The sequence below is a fragment of the Pectinophora gossypiella genome, chromosome 29 (assembly GCF_024362695.1).
Source record: "Pectinophora gossypiella chromosome 29, ilPecGoss1.1, whole genome shotgun sequence".
Lineage (NCBI taxonomy): Eukaryota > Metazoa > Arthropoda > Insecta > Lepidoptera > Gelechiidae > Pectinophora > Pectinophora gossypiella.
In genome coordinates this window covers 3,126,046-3,143,843 of record NC_065432.1, presented here as the reverse complement: position 1 = coordinate 3,143,843, position 17,798 = coordinate 3,126,046, and the positions used below count along the sequence as shown (strand labels likewise).

At 38.5% G+C, this 17,798-nt stretch overlaps 2 protein-coding genes across 5 annotated transcripts in view; one reads left to right on the top strand and one right to left on the bottom strand.

The window, feature by feature from the left end:
* Positions 1-16,937, top strand: part of LOC126379383 (uncharacterized) — a 53,158-nt gene extending 36,221 nt beyond the window's left edge. For 3 of the 4 annotated variants that reach the window (XM_050028117.1, XM_050028116.1, XM_050028114.1), the window contains exons 12-20: positions 6,796-6,892; positions 7,717-7,850; positions 8,029-8,225; positions 8,431-8,517; positions 9,850-9,947; positions 11,707-11,816; positions 13,454-13,636; positions 13,725-13,898; positions 14,517-16,937. In XM_050028117.1, the coding sequence (XP_049884074.1) occupies positions 6,796-6,892; positions 7,717-7,850; positions 8,029-8,225; positions 8,431-8,517; positions 9,850-9,947; positions 11,707-11,816; positions 13,454-13,636; positions 13,725-13,898; positions 14,517-14,677 (1,241 nt within the window). In that variant the 3' untranslated portion in view covers positions 14,678-16,937. The remainder of the gene's footprint in view (positions 1-6,795; positions 6,893-7,716; positions 7,851-8,028; positions 8,226-8,430; positions 8,518-9,849; positions 9,948-11,706; positions 11,817-13,453; positions 13,637-13,724; positions 13,899-14,516) is intronic. The other variant, XM_050028115.1, reaches the window with a different exon arrangement.
* Positions 1-17,798, bottom strand: part of LOC126379349 (uncharacterized) — a 113,982-nt gene that overhangs the window by 87,547 nt on the left and 8,637 nt on the right. The gene's annotated exons all lie outside the window — the stretch shown is intronic.

The following is a 17,798-nucleotide window of genomic DNA, read 5'->3' as shown; positions in this document are numbered from 1 at the left end:
GTCAAATGTGATAGTGCGACAGGGTTCCAAAGTGGGTACATGATATTGCTCATGACTGTACACAATAAAACTACGTATAGAACATTCCGCCCCGCACCAATTCGTAACGGGCGCCGACCTCATCCCCTCTGGGTCTAACTTTAGTCCACGGAATAGTAGAAAGAGATCTATCTAAGGATTTTAATTTATAATTATTTTTTTTTGTTTTGGTTTTCCCCGAAGGATAAGGCAAAGGGAACTATGCCCATACAGCCATGTCTTACGTATTTTTTTTCTTGATGATTAATGAAATGATGAAAGGTGATGATGATGAAACCTAAGCCCCCACCCTCGGAGTAGACTCCTACTCCGAACCCCAAACGAATTAACTCGAAAATCCGCATAAACTTTCGAGTTATGAAGCGGCTTCTTGACACGAAGCGAAAATAGGCAGATACACTATAGCACTCGCGAATGTCTTCCGACTAACTTAATGCGATCATCAACCACAAAACACCACTTCGTATTAATTATTTAGATTATTCAATGAAGAAAGCAACTGTCCCGTTCCCGTTTCCCGCCAAAAAGCCTTTAATTTATAAATAGGCTAGTTTCCAACTAGTCAAATCAGTTACTTTTTACTAAACGTCAAAACCTGTGACGTCATAGAAAAACGTGACAAAATGTCGCACTTGTTATTACATTTTTCTGTTCATCATCTTCCTAGCATTATTCCGTTTTTCACAGGGTCCGCTTACCTAACCTGAAGATTTGACAGGTCCGGTGTGACAAGCGACTGCCTGTCTGACCTTACAACCCGCGAAGGGAAAACCATTCCAATACAGGTTAGGTCACGTATCTCCGAAAATACATTTCTAGAGAATGTGGGTTTCCTCACGACGTTTTCCTTCACCACGCACAAGTGGTGCAAGTTTTCCATTTTTCTTTATTAAAATTCATAAATAAATAGAAAAAACAAAACGTTTTTTGCCATTTTTAGATCTGTCTTTATTTAGTGATCAGAATTTCATAACTTATCTTTGACATAGGAAACTATCCAATTACTCGTGGCTATGTAGTACAGTCATGAACAATATAATGTACCCACTTTAGGATTCTGTCGCACTAACATTATTTGACATTTAGTGAGACATACAGTTCAATTTGTCAAAAAAGTTAATGTGACATGGTACCAAAGTGTATCATATTAATGCTCGTGACCGTACGTTACATAACATAACATCACGCCTATATCCCCAAAAGGGTAGGCAGAGGAAGTAGTATTATATTTTAAGTACTTACAGACCGAAAAATGTACAAATTATAGATTAAAAAATTACCTTAACTCATGTCGTCAGCTGTCCAAATGTCATCGCTCCCTTTCTATGCCAAGGTTGTTGTATAGCGCCGTCTCTCTCTAACACCCAGCTTTATTATGACACAAACGAGTTTTTTTTTTATTTTCGCGCCTTCTTTCGAAACGGTATACCATGCATATTCGGACGGTTTTTGACATTTTGTTCATTTTATATATATCTGTTTTTTTAAGGCTTCGGTTATGGTTTTTATCTGTTTGAACTTTACTTACCTATTTCATGTTTTTTTAATTATTATTTTTATCACGATGTTTTTGTGGTGAAATATAAGTTATTACAGTTTGTCCTTTAGAAATATTTTACTTATTATTGGTAAGTAATTCAATTGATTTTCTGAATAATCAAAATGTGATGAAATTAAATAAATAAAATCATTGATAACTATCCTTTTTACGATTTGTATATTAGGTATTTTACGTGTGCTTCCTTATCGGACTTGTAATAGGTATTTAATTAAATCAAAACAAAAAATATGTAATACATTATAAATATATGTACACATAAATAAGCTCATAACCTCAATGAACACAGACTAAATAAAACGGAACTCCTACCTAGACCTGTTTAAAAAAATAAAAATTGCTTAACACTGCTGTAAAAAACAAAGACACAACACCGAATGGATAAAAAAAGGCAACCAAAGATAAGAAAAACATCCGATCGATTTAGCACAGCAACAAAAAGTACAAAAAACAAGAATATATTATTATTTTCCGAGAAAAACTTCATAAAAACCTTATTATAAAAGGATTGGTTGTTTATAATTATCTCCAAACCGATATCTCGACGCACAAATTATGATTATTTATTTTTAATCGGTAACAGTGACATACTTTTTGCGCGCTATCGATTATAACCTCCAAAAATAGCACTTAAAAAAAAATACACCACCACTGTTTTAAAATAAAACAAAATATTACACTATAAAAAACCTTTGCAGAAACGTCACTGACTTTTTAAGCGCACTTGTTGAATTAAGAAAAAAACCAATCGATTTTTAAAAGTAATGAAATGTCAATGTTGGCGCGAACGCGACTGATTGCGATAAATCCTAACTGTAAACTAAAATAATGACATAAAAAGGTCAGTATGATAACTGTAACATATTTACCAATATTTTACCAAACGATATTAATACTCGCTCATTACTATTATTAAATGCTTTCATAGCTTGAGAGACAATTTCGATATGGTCTGCAATAACTGACAGATATAACTGATGGGAAATAGGATGATAATGTAAATGACATGAGATGGAGGTAATTATAAGAATCGACCTTTGAGTATGCAGTAGTAAGTACCTACTAATCTATTGCATTTTTTTTTGTTCCACGAAGGGTAAGGCAAAGGGAACTCAGCCCAAACAGCCATGTCGTACGTATTTTTTTCGTGATGATGATTAATTAAATGATGAAAAGTGATGACGATGAATGACTCCCCAAACGTATTAACTCAAAATTCCACATAAAGTTTTAGGTTATGAAGAGGCTTCTTGGCATGAAGCGAAAATAGATAGCTACACTTTGTTTATTGTATATTCCGATATAATAACACTATCGCGAATGTTTTAAGACTAACTTAATGCGATCATTAACCACGAAACACCGCTTCGTATTAATTATTTAGATTATTCAAATTGATGAAATTATAAATGAATCAGCTCATACAAACATTTGAATGTGTACACATATCCTACGTAAAACTCTTGCTCTACACGGAACTACACTAATTAGATTAGATTATTTTTTATCTGTGAGTCAAACGTTCAAACGCTCGTTCATATCAACTAACTGTTAGAAATAAACAAATAACAAAATACATACATAAAGCCATAGGAACTTAATCTTTATTGTGACAAGCGAAACAGGGGGGTTAAAATGGCCACATCGAAGCAATTCATCTAAGAAAGCAATGTTGCTATTTGACATTTGTTTGCGTTGCGCACTAATTTTTATATGCGCAAATGTCATCATCATCATCATAAGCGCTAGGCTCACGATCCGGAGGTCCCGGGTTCGATTCCCTTTGGGGACATATCACAAAAATTACTTTGGCTTTGTGGTCCCTAGTTTGGTTATGTTTGGTTTGGTTAGGTTTGGTTATTATTAATAAACGAATCTCAGCTGAGACTGCCCTCAAGATCATGCTCAAGTCTCTGTTTTTATATGAGAACTGTCACATTGACATGATCTTGAGGGCCGTCTCGAAGCTGAGATTAGTTTATTAATACCACCCTAAATGCGGAAAACAGAGCCCACTAACTAACTAACTCGACTACCGAAAGGAGTTCGTTCCTGCTACACAATTTTAAACACATGAACGAGAATTAGCCTCTCAGATCCGACAACCGGACTAAAGATCCTGACGTGTGCAATCTAGACAAATGAAGGCATCTAACAATCTTCAACACAAAATCGTCGGCCGTTCATTCCTCCAACTATTTCGCTGTAATTCAGCAGCGGAAATGTGCAATTTCAACAAATTGCGGCAAAACTATCTGGATGTGATTATTAATAATTTCGTGCATTATGTAGCGATTAGTTGGTGTACGCGACGCACACTATGGATCGAAAAATGGCTTTCATAGACATAGGGATTTCAAATTTTAAGAGGCGGTTTTTTTGCTGGATGTAGCTTCTATTGCCTATTACTATATAGGAAAATGATACCCGAGTTGATTCTGTGCAAAAGCGGATGAATTATGTTTTTTTACGAAAAAATTGTATGGTTTCTCATAAAAAAAATATATATTTTTTATTTTCACGATTTAAAAAAAAGCATCTCAAACCGTTATATGAGTAATGTCCAAAAATCATAAATATCTAATTAGTACGATAACCATCTGTCAGGATATTACGGTTTTTTGCCGTTTTCGAGATAATCGGATTTTCATAGTAGCTCCATACGAAATGTCCTACGAAAAGTCGGTCAGAAATAAAATCGGTGCATCCCAACTGGTCCGATTATCGGTGAAAAATGGAACGATCGTGCGTTGAGTCGGTCACAAAATCGGGCATAAGAATCGGGGGGGAAATCGGCCCGATTTTATCTGTCCTAAAAAAAGTCTGACGTGGGCGGGCGCCCTAAGGGAAAGCGCGCGGATATCAAATGTCCGGTCCCAGATGTGCTACTGACTAATAATACTCTGCCCACCCTACCAGCTACAGACATCAGTAATGTATGTACTAGCGACCCGCCCCGGCTTCGCTGGGGTGCAATGCTGAGGAAAAAATGAAATTACGACATCACATTAAAAACCTCAAAAATAACAGTATTTCTCCATTATTTAATGGATGTTATTCTACATATAAACCTTTCTCTTGAATCACTCTTATCTGTTAAAAAAACCGCATCAAAATCCGTTGCGTCACATAGGGATATAGGGACAGAAAAAGCGACTTTGTTTTATACTATGTAGTGATGAATATGTACGGTCACGAGCACTAGTATGTATACAAGAATAGGGCAAACATCATTAGGCTTAACGCGCGTCGCACACAACGCCCCGCCCCACAACCCTTGGCCACTTATTACATTTATCACTACTAGGGTTAAATTGCTTCTATGCTGTTCTGGGAGCATATAAAAAACATAGAACACGTTCAGCTGCTTCTCTTCCCGGGCATGTCGTAAAAACCGACAGAGGGATTGTGTCCTCTAACATGATGGACTAATGTTATGGGCGATAGGCTGATCCCTTATCACCATAAGGTTCATCATATCCATCTTTGGACTTCGTATCAACAGTGGCTGCAAGTTGTCTTTGATTACTTGTGGCTCTGCCCACCCCATTAGGGATTACGGGCGTGAGTTTATGTATGTATGTATGTAGGGTTAAATTATTAATAAAAACCGACAAATGTGATTAATTTATCACTTTAACCTCGACTTTCGGTTATTATTAATAATAATAGATAATTATTAATAATCTTCAATTATTCAATTATGTGGAGGAAGCAAGAGAAATGTGTCAGGATCGAAGCAAATGGAATTCCATAGTCTCTGCTTACCCCGGTGGGAAATAGGCGTGAGTTTATTTATGTATGTGTTCAATTATTCACTCTTACCGTGACATAGATACTTACACTGATACAGTCTGGTACCATGTCACATTAACTTTTTTGACAAATTGAACTGTAAGTCTCACTAAATGTCAAATATGTTAGTGCGACAGAATCCTAAAGTGGGTACATTATATTGCTCATGACTGTACCATGTCACATTAACTTTTTTGACAAATTGAACTGTAAGTCTCACTAAATGTCAAATATGTTAGTGCGACAGAGTCTTAAAGTGGGTACATTATATTGCTCATGACTGTACCATATCACATTAACTTTTTTGACAAATTGAACTGTAAGTCTCACTAAATGTCAAATATGTTAGCGCGACAGAGTCCTAAAGTGGGTACATTATATTGCTCATGACTGTACCATGTCACATTAACTTTTTTGACAAATTGAACTGTAAGTCTCACTAAATGTCAAATATGTTAGTGCGACAGAGTCTTAAAGTGGGTACATTATATTGCTCATGACTGTACCATATCACATTAACTTTTTTGACAAATTGAACTGTAAGTCTCACTAAATGTCAAATATGTTAGTGCGACAGAGTCTTAAAGTGGGTACATTATATTGCTCATGACTGTACCATGTCACATTAACTTTTTTGACAAATTGAACTGTAAGTCTCACTAAATGTCAAATATGTTAGTGCGACAGAGTCCTGAAGTGGGTACATGATATTGCTCACGACTGTACATAGGGTTATAGGGACAGAAAAAGCGACTTTGTTTTATACTGTGTAGTGATGAATATGGACGTAGACGTCATCAGAAATCCGATCAACAAATAGGAAACAACAGATCAATAGAGTCAACTGATTAACGTTGCAAGTTACGTCTTAGAATGAGGAAGACGACATAGTGTCATAGGCTATCGGCCATAGATAACACAGCAGCCATAGGGCCATGTAGTGACGTCTTTGCTCTTCCTGTGGTCTTAGGGCATAGAACTACTAATAATACAACGTATAGAACGGTAACTCTCACGCTTGCCTCTCACTTTGAGGTCGCAGGTTCGAATCCAGTCGAATTTGTTTTCGAATTCATGTTTGGATCATAAATGATTATCGCGTGGTCAACGGTGACGGAAAACGCACATTCCCGAGAAATGCATTTCGGAGGTATGTGACCTAACCTGTATTGGGCTGGTTTCCCCTTCGCGGGTTGGAAGGTCAGACTGGCAGTCGCTTCCGTAAAAGACCTTCTTCTAATCCGTGTGTGTGCCTATACCTATTGTTAAATGATTTGTATTCTATTCTAATATAATCATTTCAATCATCATTTCATTTCATTCATCATCATCATTCATTTTTTTCATTTTTTTTTTCATTTTTTTTTTATTTTTTTTTTCATTTCATTTTTATTTACTTCCAGAAATGCTGAAGATCCGAGTGATAGGTCCGGTAGCCAGCGTGAGGGAAACAGTTCTCATCGATGAGTATGGTACCGAGCTGGCTGCCCTACCGTTCAGGTACTTAAATCTATACTAATATTATAAATCTGAAAGTTAATGCTATTCAAAATTCTAGATTAAGTAAATTAAATTCTTCTTTTTTGGGGTTATGTATACGTTTTTACAATAAAATACCAGATAATATTTTCAATTTGTTTACGGCAATGCAGGACGGTAGGGACAAGTCACAGGGACCGTAACCTGGACCCTGACGGAGGGCAGCAGTAACTGTCAGTATTATTCAGAGGCGGAGGACAGGAGTCCTAGTATGGCTTTGTAATAGACTACTCTGGGCGCCATCCCACTTGCGTCAGACAGAGTACTGCGGGGCGGAAGGCAAGAGGGAAACCACTGCCCTATTTTTCCCTAAAAAAGTAGCATGGAGGAAAATGCTGCACCGACAAGAGCGTGGCTCTTAAATTGATGATGAGAAAATAAATTTAAAGCTCATCTGAAGCTTACTTTATGTAAAAAAGCTTATTATAAGATTAATGATTACCTAAATGATAAAAATGTCTGGTATTGAATGTGTTCCTCTAGTTATTAAATAACTTGTAATGTATAGCCCCATTGATTTAAAAGATGTGTTGCTGTTGCAGTTTCTTGTCATTTCTTCTCCTCAGCCATAACACCTTGCGAAATGACGGAAATTCAAAAGTGTTACATTGACCTTCAACAAGTCTATCCATGATATTTACGTTGAATAAATGATTTTGCTCTAGAGCAATAAGGCCGCCCAAATTGTACTGTATTCATGTGTTATGTCTGATTGTTGAAATTCTAGTTCTGTGCAATAAAGTATATTTGATTTGATTTGATTTGATTTTGATTCCATGTTCCAGCTACCAGCCGATAGTGTCTGACGGCCAGAATATGCCTCTGGAGAGTCCCCCAGCTGAATTAGTGGCTAGTGTTAACCTGCCCAGCGTCAAAGGGTCCCGGGTCTACGCTAAGATCGTTGGCAGAGACGTCAAAGGTACCCTTTTTTTCTTTTTTTGAATGGCTTCCCTGCATTGGAGCAGCGTGGTGGAGTATGCTCCATACCCCCTCCGGTTGATTGAGGGGAGGCCTGTGCCCAGCAGTGGGACGTATACAGGCTGTTTATGTATGTTGTCTACGACCGAGCAAGCTTATCATGTTGAACTCCGTTCCAGGTGAACCGTTCGTGCGGCTATCAGGCCCACTGAACCAGCAGGAGGTCAGAATGGGCAGGTCGGCGTCTGCCTCTATCGGCTTCGCAGACTTCATCAACGACTTGGAGATAATTGAAGACATCAGCTCCAAGGTTTATAACGAGAAGCTTCAATACAATGAGAGCACTGTTCTACCCTTCAATCGAGCTATTTCTCAGGTATGCAAGTCATGTCAAAAAATAAAACAAAACAGGTATGCAAAGACGTTACTGTTGACAATTGCAACATAAAAATACCTTTTAAAAAAAAGGTTATTTCTTTACTTTTTTAATCTTCTATCGTGTGGGTTGTGAGGTGGTGTACTAACCTCAGCAACCCAGGTGTCAGTTCTTTGCTTTCCTTCTATTTTTTTTTTAATTTAAGGTGGTGAACCAAAGGGGGTCCCTTCTAACTGCAGTTCAAATCGGCCTGGGAACACGGCTGTATGGAGCCCCAGGAGACAGTTTACAGGTAAATATATTCGTGGTGAGGAGCTCGGTGGCGCAGCGGTAAACGCGCTCGGTCTGCGATTGTTGAAGTTAAGCAACTTTCGCATCCTATGACGGGTGACCACAAAAAAACAAAGGTTTTCATCTCGAGCTCCTCCGTGCTTCGGAAGGTGGTTTAAGGCCCGATCTCCCTATCTATCCATAGGGAAGGCCTGTGCCCCGCAGTGGGGACGTTAATGGGCTGGTGATGATGATGACATTCGTGGTAATAAAAAATTGTGGGATAAGGCATGAAGGAAACGATTAAATTTGTTTACCTTTGTTTATTTAGTAACGTTTTATAATTTTCTACGTTTTCCTCTTTAATAACATTAAATTAAAAATTTTAAAAACCCCCGACCAAAACAAAGTACTCAATTATTATGACAAAAGGTTAAAAATGCTAAACCCTATAAAAAGCAAAAAATAACTTATCCCACATATGCTTGCAAGCAAACTGAGCGTGTAACATTCCTATCACACTTAACAAACGACCTGATGACCTTGAAGACCTGAACCGATTTCCACCAAACATAGCTAAGAACACTCTCGACTGATATACCTTTCAAACAAAAAAAAACGCATTAAAATCGGATCATCCGTTTCGGAGCTACGATGCCACAGACAGACACATACACATTTACGTCAAACTTATAACACCCCGTCGTTTTTGCGTCGGGGGTTAAAAAAACCGTCCGCCATTTCCCTGACATTCCGCAATCTTCTCTACTCTCTCGCTCACTCCTCGCTCTCTCTTTCACACACCTTTACGTTACGTTTCACACAGCCTACATTCCTACACTCGGCCATCCTGCTCTCAGTCTGTCTATCTTCTAAAAATCAATTTTAGAATTTCAGAGAAATATACCTATTTTCTTGTTTCATGCCTTTTAGATAGTAATTCGTCCGTACTTGGGTTTTAGTTTTTAAACTCTTCTTCTTATCGTGTCGATGGCAAACTAAATAGTATCGGCCCTGAAGATTTGACAGGTCCGGTTTTTTACAGAAGCGACTGCCTGTCTGACCTTCCAACCGAAGCGAGGCGAAAGGAAAACCAGCCCAACACACGTTAGGTGACTTACCTCCGAAAACGCATTTCTCGGGAATGTGGGTTTCCTCACGATGTTTTCCTTCACCGCTGAGCATGTGACAATCATTTATGATCCAAAAACAAATTCGACAATATTGGTCAGGCCTGTGTTGGATTCGAACCTGCGACCATAAAGTGAGAGGCAAGCGTTCTACCAACTGGGCTACCACGGCTCGTAAGCTTAATGTTACTATTAAATGTTTTTTTAAACACACTTATTTTCAGTTACATTTCGAAGTCACCAACTTCAGGGACCAGTCAGTACTCTTTGTGTTCCAAGCGGTTGGGGAGTTGAGATTTCTAAGAGGGATAAGCCCGACTCGGTAAGTATACTTTAAAAAAAAAACTGATGTTATGGTCATGGAACAGAAGAAAGAGATTGAAAGTGCGCGCCATACAAGTTTGAGCAAACATAAAATTCATGAGAAGTACAAATTCGAAAATACCTTTATGGTGACATAGGTATAAATTGAATCGTCAATTTTAACATAATGAACGTTTCATTCTATCCTGACATATTTCTCTTGCTTCCTTCACATTCATTAATCGTTTCATACACGCACACCGGTTCAGAGTAGATCGTACTGAACCTTTCCTAAGGACATCTCCAATTTGGTCAAAGTAAAGTAAAAGTAAAATCTTTATTTCCTCTACAAATAATAAAACACATGGATACATAAATACATGCAAAAATACAATATTTGTAGAGGCTGGAGCCTAAAGTAGGATACCCTGTGTTTTAGGACTCCAGGCCTCCACCCCCAAAAAGTCATGGTCAAGAAAAAATAACAAAATATAAAAAATAAAGTTTTTTTTTTAAATTGTTAAACTAAATCATAAAATGTTTCTTAAAAAGAAAATATCAAATCTATAAATGCTTGTATGTGTATGTTGGTGCGTGCGTGCGTGCGTGCGTGCGTGTGTGTGTGTGTGTGTGTATGCGTGCGTGCGTGCGTGCGTGTGTGTGTGTGTGTATGCCTGCGTGTGTGCGTGTGTGCGTCTCACTTCTATTTAATTATGTCTAATAGATTCTCTGTTTCGTCATAATTAAAATTCTGTAACCATACAGCTACTGATTTTTTACATTGGTAAATGTTTAATGGGTAAATATTATTATCTTTGTTACATTTGTTATAAAGGTAAGATCCTAGAAAGTCATAGAATCTTTTTGAAAAAGCTGTTTTAAATAATCTTGTAGGACAGACCAGGTCATGTCTTCTCATATTTTGAGTGAAGGTAGGCTCATAGGTTATTTGCGAGTGTCTTTTGAGGATAGTATTTGCAATGAATAATTGACGAACTGTTAAAACTTTACATTTTTCATAGAGTTTAGACGTTGGGTACAAGAAGGGTCGAAAGGTTGAAACCTTTAATATCGCACGTTGAGCTACTTCTAGCTTTTTTAGAGTTGTTTTGTGGGTGCCTGTACTGTACGTCCGTAATTATGTAATGTACGTCCTTCTAGCAAATGGAATTCGGTAGTCTCTGCTTACCCCGGTGGGAAATGGGCGTGAGTTTATGTATGTATTGATAGATAGAAAATAATCAATCGACCTAACATCGACTGACACATCACTGTGCTTATAAACGTCACAACTCTAGCTTACGTACTTTGACAGATGTAATTCTTACGGCGGATTGAGACGATTGTAAAATGTTATCTTATTGAAATATAATCAATAATAGTCTTCCGTGGTCCAGTGGTTGACCGTTGGGCTCATGATCCGGAGGGCCCGGGTTCGAATCCCCGTGGGGACATATCACAAAAATCACTTTAAGATTCCCTAGTTTGGTTACGACATCACAGTCTGATCACCTGGTTGTCCAAAAAGTAAGATGATCCGTGCTTCGGAAGGCACCGGTCCCGGTTACTACTTACGTAAGTAAGTAGTCGTTACATGAGCCATGTCAGAGGCCTTTGGCGGCTCAATAATAACCCTGGTGGTTGACGAGGTTGGTGATCCACCTCACAATCCACACGATAGAAGAAGAATAGTCCTAAACATGAGTCTACTGCAGCTTCTCACAACCCGTGTAGTGGATATACCGTTCAACTATTGCCACAGTATACTTCTCCCGCAGCCAATGGATCAATTCGGGGCAGACAGCCAACGTGATCGTCAACGTGGGCATCACGGCTAACGCCCAGCCCGGCGCCAGGGACCTGATCACCTTCACTGCCACACCACAAGGTAATTATTGTACACTCATATGGGCTCTGAGGTCCGGGTTACTGAGTAGAATAGAATAGAAAAAGTTTATTATAAAAGGACGCCACACAAAAAAAAGACAACAACATCATATCAAATTTCCACTAAAACAAGAGAGAGAGAAGAAAAAAAGAAAAAGAAAAGAGAAGAGAAGAGTGAGAGAGTAAAGGTAACTCTCCGCCCCCAGCGCAGTCTTAAACTAGGCTGGGGTCCTTCCGCCCTGTAGTTCCGGGCGCAAGAATAGGGCTACGGTACCCCCTGCCTGTCGTAAGAGGCGACTGAAAGGGGACACTGGGGATCGTGAGTGATAAGGGCGGGGGCCCGAACCACTCAACACACGATCTCCGGGATGGACGGCAATGCGATATGGCCTCGCATCGCCGTAAAACTGGGATGGCGTAGGGGTGGGGATCTATCCCGGGACGCGCTTTAGTGAAAGCAAGTGCGAGGGGAGCACCGGTGCGTTCGACAGAGATCCCGGAGCTCCCCGACATGCACCGCAGAGGGCCATCGGAGGGGTTTTAGTCGGTAGGAGTCCGACATAACCTCGTCACTCCCCCGGGTGGCGAGGTATCCATGAGGATTTCCCCTTCGTTACCAAAAAAAAAAGGCTGGGGTCCTTGGACACACAAGAATTTGGGGCCCTTTTTGAAAGTAAAGAAAGCGAATTGGAAAGTAAAAAAGGAAAACACTTACATTTTTTACTAAGTACTTATGAACTCATTTATAGGTAATCAAATACAGCATAGGTTTTTTGTTTTTTGGAAAAGTTGCAGTCATCGATAATATAATGTATATGATATGCCTTGTAAATCTAACCTACTGCTAAGATTCCTGATTTGTGAAAAAAGTGTAATGTGCCCGACAAAAATGTTTTGAGAATAAATGTGTGAGAGAAATTGTGGATCCTTCGGGGCGCCCAGAGAATGGGGGCCCTGGGCACGGGCCCCGTGTGCCCTTATGGTGAAGACAGTATTGTCCGCCCCGTGCGAATTCGTATCAAGCGCCGACTTCACCCCCTCTGGGTCTTACTTTAACCTGAATGGCCGCATGGCATAACAAAACCAGGTATGCCCAATCCTATGGCAAGCCGCCATTGCTAGCCCATTGATGACGTAAGTGTTACCGTTAAATCGGTATCTCCAACATTCCAAGGACGTAAATTTTATTATTGAAAATTAAGTGAATTGTTGACTAATGTATTTAATTACTATTACTTGTCACATATATTTTTTTTTCTTGGTTTAAACTACAATCAGTCCTCTAGACTATAAGCAGTTTCGTTAAGTGAGTAACTGTAAGTAAATCTTTTACTAAAAGTTCAAAATTTTCTTGCAAAGCAAATTAAAAACATTGGTCGTGGGTAATTTATATTTACCGAAATGGCAACGCAGGGTGGGATGACGTCAGCTGGGCTAACCTTGAAATGTTAGCTGTCACTTTTGTGCATAGGTACCTGGTTTTCTTATGCCATTGGTGTAATAAGCCCTTAAGGAAGAGCGCGCGGACTATCTGTCTTCCTCGCACTTATGCGTTAGGCGGCACACATGAGATATTTCTATGGAGTGTCCAGGATGTGATGCAGCACAATATCTATTTAATGTCCCGTTTTTCCCCAGCAGGATTCGAACCTGTGTCCATCTCAGCTTACGTGTACGTGATCAACTCTGGTCAGAGCCAAGTGGACGTGTGGGCGCCGGAGCTCCGCCATAATTTCCAGGGCTCCTGCATCGGGCGGTTAGGGGACGACTGCGCCCAGCACGCCTGGTCGGCTACCGTCATTGCCAGGGACACTGTCGGAGGTACGGTATTTAGAACATAAACGTATATGCATGGATGTATGCAGTCAAGCCAACGATTTTGCTAATCAAGAAACCTTGTTCTGTCCAGGTCTCCTCCGCCTCTCATCGTCACCCGTGGGCGTCCTCTACGACAGCAACTTCGTGGCCGGCTCCCGCGAGGAGGTGGTCGCGGTCTACCGCGCCACCTGCTGCGCGCCCAGGGTCGTGGTCACGGCGGTCGACGCCCACGGCAACGCCAACAGCTACCTCATTGATATATCCAGTGAGTAATTGTTAAGGCCACAACAACTTTGTGGTCACAGCAACTTTGTGGCCACAGAAAATTTGTGGTCACAGCAACTTTGTGGTCACAGAAATTTTGTGGTCACAGCAAATTTATGCTCACAGCAATTTTGTGGTCACAACAACTTTGTGGTCACAGCAACTTTGTGGCCACAGCAACTTTGTGGTCACAGCAGCTTTGTGGCCACAGCAACTTTATGGTCACAGCAGCTTTGTGGCCACAGCAACTTTGTGGTCACAGCAACTTTGTGGGCACAGAAAATTTGTGGTCACAGCAACTTTGTGGCCACAGCAAATTTATGCTCACAGCAATTTTGTGGTCACAGCAACTTTGTGGCCACATCAACTTTGTGGTCACACCAACTTTGTGGTCACATCAACTTTGTGGTCACAGCAACTTTGTGGTCACAGGAACTTTGTGGCCACAGCAACTCTTTAGCCACAACAACTTCATAGCCGGATCTCGCGAAGAGGTTGTCGCTTAACCAGCTACTACTACACAACCAGCAACCAGCTACTACTACACAACCAGCGCTCAACCACAGTACCACGGAAGCTGTTGCCACACCACAACACTAATAAAGACATTTTGTTTCAGGTTACCTGAGCGAAGCCGCAATAGCGTCCATCGTGCTCGGCGTATTTTTACTAATAGCAATCATTGCTTTAATTGTCTTCTTAATATATTGGTGTGTCAAGAGACGACGGGAGTCAAGGGAACTGCCGTACACCACGTCTACTTCTAGGAATTTGAGTTAGAGGAGAAAGAGAGTTGACAAGTTAACAGAGAATGTTGGTGGAAATGCCTTCAAAATCAACATGCTTAATATTTCACTTATGTTTATTATTGTGGATTATCCTCAATAAATATAATAGTCATTATGGTCTTGTGGTGCACCGGCTTGCTTCAGCGCCGGTTCGAACCCATTGACTTGCACCAATGAGTTATTAATTTATCTCAAGTGCAATTTTCAATAACACAATTGTCTAGACCATTATAGACGGCGATACGGCTCACCTATCACGTTGGTCTAACAGAAAGCTCGGTGAGGTGTGGGTACTTAGTTCATCTTGCGATGGATCTCAGGGGTACATCCTTTACCACCCCATTGGGATATAGTCAAACCAATCAAATCAAATATACTTTATTGCAAAGAACTAAATTTCATCAATCAGACATAACACATGAATACAGTACAATTTGGACGGCCAGGAAACAAACATTTACAAACAACTTGGATGCCACCTTATGTATTATGTAAATTAAAAAAAAATCGAAACTATTTATTTTTCAAAATTGGCTTACAAAGTTAGCGCTTTTTGAACGTCAAAAAATTAAATTACATATTATGTAACTAGCTGTAAAACTACTGCCACATCGGAATCTGTAACGCTGAGGGAAAGACATGGCCAGAAAACCTCCCAGCACAGGGCCCTAGTCCTACTGTTTCATGTATTCTATTCTTTTTTTTTAATTACAGTTTAATAATAAGAATTAAATAATAAGAGAAAAAGTGAATGTCACCTTTTGTTGCTTAAATCTTTGGAATCGAACCAGCATTCCACGTCAACTTGTCAAGTCGACACAGTCAAAAGATAATAATTACTATGGGAACCGACACATATTGTGATATGTCAAAATGCAGAGTTAGTTGAGTAAGTATTTACAGTTTGGAAAAGAATATTAGGGGCTATACTTTTGAATACTGTCTCATCTTCATTTAATTTTCAATAATACAATTTACTTCCTTGGAATATTGGAGATACGAATACAATGGTAACACAATGGCTTACGCCATCAAAGGAGTAGCAATGGCGGCTTGTCATAGGATTGAGCATATCTGGTTTTCTTATACCATGGGTATATTAATAAGAATGTGGAGGCGAAAAAAGGAATGACGTAACATTGCATTTTTTTATACAACAGCAGTAGATTTTTCTAGCAAGTTGGCAGGTACCCAGTTATTCAATTAGGTACGGTATTTGTGGTCCAAATTCTGTAATACCACGACTATTAGCTCTGATGTAGCATGATTAGAGTGGCAAATTTCTCGTCTCTTTCGCCCTAAGCGCATGTACTATATATATCTGTCCTTCTATCATCCTAATCAACTATGTTTTAAGAAACATAATCGTCATCATCAATTTAAGAGCCACGCTGTTGTCGGTGCAGCATTTTCCATTCCAGTCTCATCAAAGGTCAATTCCTTGACTTCCCTATAAGACACGACGTTAACCTTTTCTTTAATCTAAGATCTTTTCTTTTTTTTTATTTAAGCGACATATGGCTTAACAATTTAAATTAACTAATCAAATACCGTGATATTCTTTCCAAACTGTAATAATTCGTATTTATTTTTAAGTTACCTTATGTTTAAAGACTAATTCAAAACATTCCCGTAGGTGTAAGGTATAAGTAGACAGATATATTTTAAAAACAAAAAAATAAAGCATTAGAAGAGTGGCTTGTTTTAAAAGCAATAAAAATATTACAATCTTTTTTAATTTTATGAGATACTTTCCAGGATTCATTCCCCGAACACAATGTAGATGGCGTTGTACTGATTCAACATGATCATTACCTATTTTCTCATTGCTTGGGTATAATTATTTGGAATAATTATTCAAAAATATAATGCAGAGGCATCTATAATCAGAAATCAGAATCATTTATTCAACATAATTATCATAAACTTGTTAAAGGTCAATTTAACATTTTTGAATCTACATCATTTCACAAGGTCTTATGGCTGAAGGGAAGAAATCACAAGAAAAGGTGTTTTTTAATAAACAATAAATGCCCAAAATGCAGTGTGACTAAGAAACTTTACAAAAATCTATTTAAATTCGTAAAATTTACACATATATTTAATAAAATTTATCTTATATGTTTACTAAAACGGGTACTAATGTAACGTAATTTAATATTATTAATCATTATTTGTTAATTATAAGCCAAATCGGAAAATAGCCATATTTTTTGTAAATTTTATTTTACAAATAAATATTATATTGTGAATTGTGAGTGTTATTTTTGGTACCTAATTATTATATTTTTTGTGTTTTTGGCCAAGTAATCATTCAGTTTTTTATTATGTGCTATGTTATGCAGACAAAGGATGGTAGTACATTCTTCTTACATCTTCTTCTTTATAAAGTAGGTATTGTAGTACTGTCATGGTTTCCTCTCTTCCATAGTAATGTATGTATATATTTACGTATTTATATATTATTATAATCATTATTTATTGTCTTCTATATATTGTTTTTAATATATTATAGTTTATCTAGTTATAAGTACTTATATTTTTCAACATTTTATTATTATTTTATTTTTTAATGTGATTCAAGTGCAATAAAGAGTTTTTGTATTGTATTGTATTGTAGTACTCCTAATGGATGAACAATGAATCCTATCCGTATGGAACAAAAGCGACAACTAGTATGGAACTTTATTTTTTTCCAGGTTACGTCATCATCATAAATTTTAAAGCCACGCTCTTGTCGGTGCAGCATTACGTAACATAAATAAAATCATTAAAAAATTGCTAAGGTGCCATCTTTCCTTTTTTTGCAAGTTTAAACCTACAGACATGAGCAATATAATGTACCCACTTTAGAACTGTCGCACTAACATATTTGACATTTAGTGAGACTTTCAGTTCGATTTGTCAAAAAGTTGTGTGATGCTCCCTGGCCGGACCACTATTTAGTACGCAATTGCGAATGAACTCAATACGCGCTACATAATGTCTACTTTCATCTGCATACCAAGAAAAAAATAGTACGGCAAAGAGTTAAAAGAAAAATGATATTATTTGTGGTGCGGCCAGAGAGCAATGCTCCCCAGCCGGACCACTGTGAATCTCAGAAATTACGT